Source organism: Monopterus albus, unplaced genomic scaffold (genome assembly GCF_001952655.1).
Source record: "Monopterus albus unplaced genomic scaffold, M_albus_1.0 scaffold60.1, whole genome shotgun sequence".
In the NCBI taxonomy this organism is placed as follows: domain Eukaryota; kingdom Metazoa; phylum Chordata; class Actinopteri; order Synbranchiformes; family Synbranchidae; genus Monopterus; species Monopterus albus.
This window is the reverse complement of record NW_018127940.1, coordinates 1,915,181-1,922,027: the sequence shown is the minus strand read 5'-3', so window position 1 is coordinate 1,922,027 and position 6,847 is coordinate 1,915,181. Positions and strand designations below refer to the sequence as shown.

The window sequence follows — 6,847 nt, the reverse complement described above, 5'->3', positions numbered from 1 at the left end:
TTGATTTTACCATACTTAGAGTATGGCGTTGAAAACTGGGGAAATACATACAAAAGCTCACTTCAACCATTGTATATATTACAAAAAAGAGTGATAAGAATTGTGCATAAGATGGGGTATAGGGATCACACCAATGGAGCTTTCATACAGTCTAAATTGTTAAAATTTTTTGATTTAGTGGGATATAAGACTGCTGTGTTTATGTATAAAGCCAGGAACAATTTATTACCTGGTGATAAGATGATGTCATGGGGTAGGACTAGATAAGTCTAACTTCTTCCTACTCTGTTCAAGCATGTACTAGGTATAAGCAAATTGAAAATATTTTTGTGGATATGTCTGGAATTACGTGTGATTACATACTGACTGTTGTTACATGTTTGAAAAAATAAATAAATCAAATCAAATCAAAGGTTGCCCCATTCTGGCCCGGTTCCAGCAGACAGAGCTGTCCCACCAGCTGTACCCTCTTTAATATGTTCCTGCTACCACACAAAAACCATCACACCCTAACCCAAAGCTGTTGAAGCAGAGGTGATGACTTTAAATGCCAGGCTGTACACAAAGGGTTAATAAGGACGTCCCACAAGCTGAAAAGCCTTCCCATCATCCACTCCCCCCCAGAATGGACTGTCCCCGGGATCCATGAGTTCACATGACCTGTGTGTGTGTGTGGGCTAGTATTACTCATGCTGTGGGGACATAAATCTGTTTACATGGTCACATTTTGGGGACTCGACATCCTTATTGGGACAAAAAGCAAGTCCCCAAATGTAAATCGTTACATCATCACATTACAGTACTTTAGGCTGAGGTTATGGTTAGGATAAGTCCCCCTGAAATGAATGTAAGTCAGTGTAATGTCCTCTGAACTGGTGGAAAGATGACAGTGTGTATATGAGAGAGTGAGAGAGAGAGAGAAAGAGAGAGAGAGAGAGAGAGACTGTGTGTGAGTGTGTGTTCTCTTAGCCATATATATTGGGCCATGTGGACCCAGACGTGGAGTGTTGTAGGATCGACTTTGTATTGGCTGTAGGGCTGTTTGCCTCTACTCCTTTATTTCTCTGTTAAAGAAAACCAGCGGGGATATAAAACCCCTTGAGATCTCTCTGGACTGCTTGTTCGTGGGAACTAGGCCACCTTTTCTCCCTGAGCGTACTGGGTCTCACCGAGTACCTGGCCCCTGAGAAAAAATGAGTGGTCTGCTAGAAGATGGCTCTTTCATGTTCACGTCAGAGTCCGTAGGAGAGGGACACCCAGGTGAGTCCTTAGTTAGTTTTAGCACCTGTGTGTGAACATTAGGTCAAACTAAAAATGAAATGTATTCAATTTAATCTGAGGTATTTCATAACATGTCAAATCTATTCAGTGCAAGTTGAACTACAGGTCCAAAATAACTCAAAACTGCTGTGTATTTACTCTCCCAGCATTGCTGGTATTCCATTCACAGCAACATGTGTGTACTGCCCTTCACTCTCATTCTCTTTTATGAAATGTCTTCTGTGATAGGCTGGTGTCAGGTTGCATGCTGACATGCTGGTTCTGAGTCACAGAAGGACATGTCAAATCAGATGTTTCTGCTTCACAACAGCCTTGTGTCGCAGATCATTTAAATGGCCTATCACAGTTTCTATGTTCTGTACATTTCTGAGAAAGCTCGTCTAACTCAACACCTAATGATAAAAGTTCAAATGTACTATATTCTAGCCTCAGCCCTTGCCAATGTCTTGTAATCCTTTCACAAATATGTAACAAAGTCCCCTGTGCTAAATCAATAATAAGTAAACACAGCAGTCAACCAGTAATGCAGCTTCACTGACAAATATGTTACAACTGCAAGCCCACAATATTATGTAAAGCCCAGCGCTAGAGAAATTCAACTTGGCTTTGTCATTACTGATTTGCATTAAAGTTCTTATTGATTTTTAAAGAAAAGCTATGATACAGTATATAAGTACATGTCTTCAGAAAGGACATTAACAAAGATGAAGAAACATGCAAAGGTGAAAGAACTAGTTACTATGAAAAAGAAATGATGAGAGAAAATGAACACGCATAGCAATTCTAATTGTAAAAAGCTCATGTAAATCCAAAAATTACATCCAAACCATCTTTTGAATCAACATGTCCATGTTGCAGATGGCTGATTCTCATTTGTTCATTGCTGTATGTGATTTATTATACTAGCAGTAGGCAAAACTACCAGTCCAGATAAACTCATATGTCACTGTGTTGGTATATTTATCTTCTTACAGCCTCACTGTAAAGTGAAACGTTAAAGAAAACCTTGATGTTGGATCTTGTATTTGTTTGACATTAAATAACAGTGCAGCAATATGAAGCCAAATTCAAGTGGTACAATTCTTAGAGTTAAGACTTTCCTTGAGTAGTTTGTACATTCACAGAGGTGGGCGGCCTTGACAGGAAGCTGCAGCACACACCTTTTGATGTGATAACACACCTCGAAGTCTGGCCTGTTCCCACAGATAGTGAGATCTGTCACAATATATGTGGTTCTACAGCTGCAAACCAAATTTGTATTTTGAGAGGCTCCATGTACTACAGAATCAATGCAATCAGATGTTTCTGATGTAACAGGTGTGTTGCATTGCTACAGTAGGATGACAGAGAGTGGTGAATGGAGTGGGTTGTAAGGCATTGTCCTGCCGCTGCTGCACACAATTCCAGCAAAAACTACTAAGATCCAACACTGTTTGAAATATTTGTGTATAACCTTTCTGGAAAATATCTGCCAACCTGTTTCCCATGCTAACATCTTCTATTGTTAATCTACAGTTATAGTGCTACAATATATAGTTTTGTTACTGGGAATTCTGCAACAGAAGCTCATACTGTATATCTCAAATAAACTGGCCTAGAAATCTAAGAGCAATTATAAATTCAAATTTGAATCTGGGCTTTTTGCTTGTCGTCTCTCAACAGATAAGATTTGTGACCAGATCAGTGATGCTGTTCTAGATGCTCATCTGAAGCAGGACCCAGATGCCAAAGTGGCCTGTGGTGAGTAAACTTGAGTTCAGTTCATGTCAGGTTTCTGGAACTTGGACACACTCACAAACATACAGAGTTTTTGATTAGTTTCATTGCATTTGCGGCTTAAAGAGTCATTGCTGTAACTGCTTCTAAGTAAAACAAAGGGCAACACGTGGTCAGTTTTGGGAAAACTGACCCACTGGCCTGAATCGCACCTGAATTTTAAGTCATTGGCATTGTTGAGATTGTTTGTTCATCTCAGTATTTACCTCTACATGTCACAAGATGACCGGGGTAACTCAGTCAGGCCTGTCAATAGGATCAGAATCAGCTTCCACAGCAAGGGGAAGACCATCCTGTAGCCAGTGGATGTTTCTCCACACAGATGAAGGGTCGCTGGCTGAAAACTGGTTTTCCAGCTTTTCAGAGTAGCTCCTCTTTGCTACTCTGATCTCCTTTGCCAATGCCTGCCTGTACAGGATCCTGTCCCCACTACTGTAAGCCTCTTCTGTGGCATGGTGAAGCTACTTGAGTCTTACTGTGAACCAGGGCTTATTGTTGCTGTATGTGTAGAAGGTCTTGGTGGGCACACACAACATGTCCTCACAAAAGCTGATGTATGATGTCACAGTGTCAGTGAGTTCATCTGTAGATGCAGCCTCAAATATACCCCAATCTGTGCAGACAAAGCAGGCCTGTTGTTTCAATGACTGTCTCTAAGTTTTCAAATTTTATATTTAAAATCACTGCACATGCCTTTTGTTGACTATATGGACAGAGACGGTGTGTAAGACTGGCATGGTGTTGCTCTGTGGAGAGATCACATCTCGGGCCAACATAGACTACCAGAAGGTGGTGAGGGACACCATCAAACATATCGGCTATGACACCTCTGACAAAGGTGAGAGAATAGCTTTGAAAACAATTAAATTAGACAAGACATTGCTCTGTTTTGTCAACTTTTCACTCATTCATTTCCTCCTCCTCCGTAGGTTTCGACTATAAGACATGTAATGTGTTGGTGGCTCTGGAGCAGCAGAGTCCTGACATTGCTCAGGGGGTCCACATTGATAGATCGGAGGAGGACATCGGAGCTGGAGACCAGGTAGGAAAATGTGTTGCTCTGTACTTCAGTGTTAATTCAGTTCTGTTTCATGCATTTGTTGTTTGTTTCATTCTGTAATTCAACTGGTAGTTCACTTCAGCGGCTTTGGATCACCAGACACATCTGAGGGTAGTGAGATGATTAAGGAGGAATTAGAAAGAGAAAAACAAAGTTTTGCTACACAAATTTATATTTTTTGTTAGATTTATCTCAGATTTTTTATTATTATTTATGATATAATGGATCAATATGTCAATATCACTAGCTCTAGCTGACCCACCACTGGCCAGTTTAGTGGAGGGAATATCAGTGTTTTGAAACATTACTACATATTTTCAACTGCTACTGATGATCTGTGTTGTTATACTGCACAGTTTGCATCTTTCTGTTTGTCTTCCGACCTCTGCAGGGTCTGATGTTCGGCTACGCCACAGATGAGACAGAGGAGTGCATGCCCCTCACCATCGTCTTAGCCCACAAACTCAACTCAAAGATGGCTGAACTCAGACGCAACGGCACCGTCCGCTGGCTGCGTCCTGACTCGAAAACACAGGTGATGTTAGTATTGTATTACAATACATAAACAGAAGCAACACCGGTGCAGTGGCTTCTGAAAGTATTTTTAAAAAAACCAAATAAGTATTTCTAAATTAACTGAGCAGTATTACACTCATCCTTACTGTTAACTGAAGAGAGTTAACACGAGCTCACAGCCGTGCCAGTCAACATGGCACAGTTCTGTTTTAATTCCAACACTGTGTACCAATGTTTAATGTCTTCTCTGTCCCACAGGTGACGGTGCATTATGACCAGAGGGATGGAGCTGTGATCCCCAGGAGAGTTCACACTATTGTAATCTCTGTTCAGCATGATGACTACATCTCTCTAGAGGAACAAAAGCAGGTCCTCAAGGAAAAGGTAGAGCCTCATAAACAGAACCAGCTGTGCTCCAACTAATGTTTTGCTTAGAGCATTAAGCCATAGCTTCAGTTTTAATGTTAATGATTCTATCAGGTGATCGACGCTGTGGTTCCTGCTAAATATCTGGACGACAAAACCGTCTACCACCTCCAGCCCAGCGGTCGCTTTGTCATTGGAGGACCTCAGGTGATCATCACACATGAATTGCTTATTTCATCTAGAAACACACTGTTAGCCACAGATTTTCTGACTTTCTCACTGACTCATATTTTGGCTCACCAGGGTGATGCTGGTGTGACAGGCAGGAAGATCATTGTAGACACATATGGAGGTTGGGGAGCTCATGGTGGTGGAGCTTTCTCCGGCAAAGACTTCTCAAAGGTGGACCGCTCCGCCGCCTATGCTGCTCGCTGGGTGGCCAAGTCTCTGGTCAAAGCCAAACTATGCAGAAGAGTTCTGGTTCAGGTGAGTGAATGGCTTCATTCATTCCTCCATACTAACATGCAAAAGAAAAAACTATCAGTCAGTGATCAGTGGTTGAAGCATCAATATAAAAAATTTCAGTCTTACTGTCTGTGTGTGTTACAGGTGTGTTATGCTATTGGATTGGCCCAGCCTCTGTCCATCTCTGTGTTCACCTACGGTTCCTCCCAGAAGACAGAGTCAGAGCTGCTCCAAATTGTCAAGAAGAACTTTGATTTGCGGCCAGGAGTCATTGTCAGGTATCTCATGAATATGACCTACTATAGGTATTTTAGCATCAAGACAAACCTGCTTCATTTAAAGCCACTGTGTGTATAATTTTTTTTTTGAGTGATTATAGCATATTTTGAAAATAAACCGCTATAACAGTGTAACAACAATATTTAAAGATTTACATTTTCTGATGAATTTTCAGTTTCGAAGTTTACATTTTTTACACTTTGTACGAGAATTATTCGGTCTGTAAATGAGAAATCAATCAGAAATTAAAAGGAAACCTAGGGAGGGACAACATAAATAAAAACATTTTTTAAATCACTGGTATTATCCTGTGATGCCCTTTCTCATCTCTGATGTTGCATTGCTCCTGTATCCTCCCCTAGGGAACTGAAGTTGAAGAGACCGATCTACCAGCAGACCGCCGCTTACGGCCACTTTGGTCGACCAGAGTTTCCTTGGGAGGTGCCCAAAAAGCTTATCTTCTAAATACTCCATTTGCTTCTGCTGCCTGATTGACCCTGGAAGCTGAACAAGATGCCATTTTTAACAAGAACAGCTAAGGCCAAATTTAGGGATAGGTCAGCTTTAAAGGAGACAGTTACAGTCAGGGAAAAAATTATTTGAACCCCAGCTGATTTTGTAAGTTTGCCCACTAACAAAGAAATGATCAGTTTACAATGTCAATGGTAGGTTTATGTGAACACTGAGAGACACAACAATAACAAAAAAAATCCAGAAAAATGCATTACAAAAAAAGTTATAAAGTAATTTGCATTTTCATGAATGAAATAAGTATTTGATCCCTTTGCAAAACGTGCTTTAGTACTTGGTGACAAAACCTTTGTTGGCAATCACAGAGGTCAGACGTTAGTTGGCCACAAGGTTTGCACACATCTCAGTCAGGGGGGGTTTTGACCCACTCCTCTTTGCAGATCCTCTCCAAGTCATTAATGTTTCGTGGCTGATGTTTGGCAATTTGAACCTTCAGCTCCCTCCACAGATTTTCTATGGGATTAAGGTCTGGAGACTGACTAGGCCACTCCATGACCTTAATATGCTTCTTCTTGAGCCAATCCTTTGTTGCCTTGGCCATGTGTTTTGGATCATTGTCATGCTGGAATATCC

At 41.1% G+C, this 6,847-nt stretch overlaps 1 protein-coding gene across 1 annotated transcript; it reads left to right on the top strand.

Moving 5' to 3' along the window:
- Positions 1 to 953: 953 nt before the first annotated feature.
- mat1a (methionine adenosyltransferase 1A) lies at positions 954 to 6,335 on the top strand. Its single transcript, XM_020603280.1, has 10 exons — positions 954 to 1,260; positions 2,944 to 3,021; positions 3,773 to 3,895; positions 3,987 to 4,099; positions 4,509 to 4,652; positions 4,892 to 5,017; positions 5,114 to 5,206; positions 5,303 to 5,485; positions 5,609 to 5,742; positions 6,106 to 6,335. Exons 1-10 carry the CDS (start codon positions 1,194 to 1,196, stop codon positions 6,206 to 6,208), a joined length of 1,164 nt encoding a protein of 387 aa, XP_020458936.1. The 5' UTR covers positions 954 to 1,193; the 3' UTR covers positions 6,209 to 6,335.
- The last annotated feature ends 512 nt before the right edge of the window (positions 6,336 to 6,847 follow it).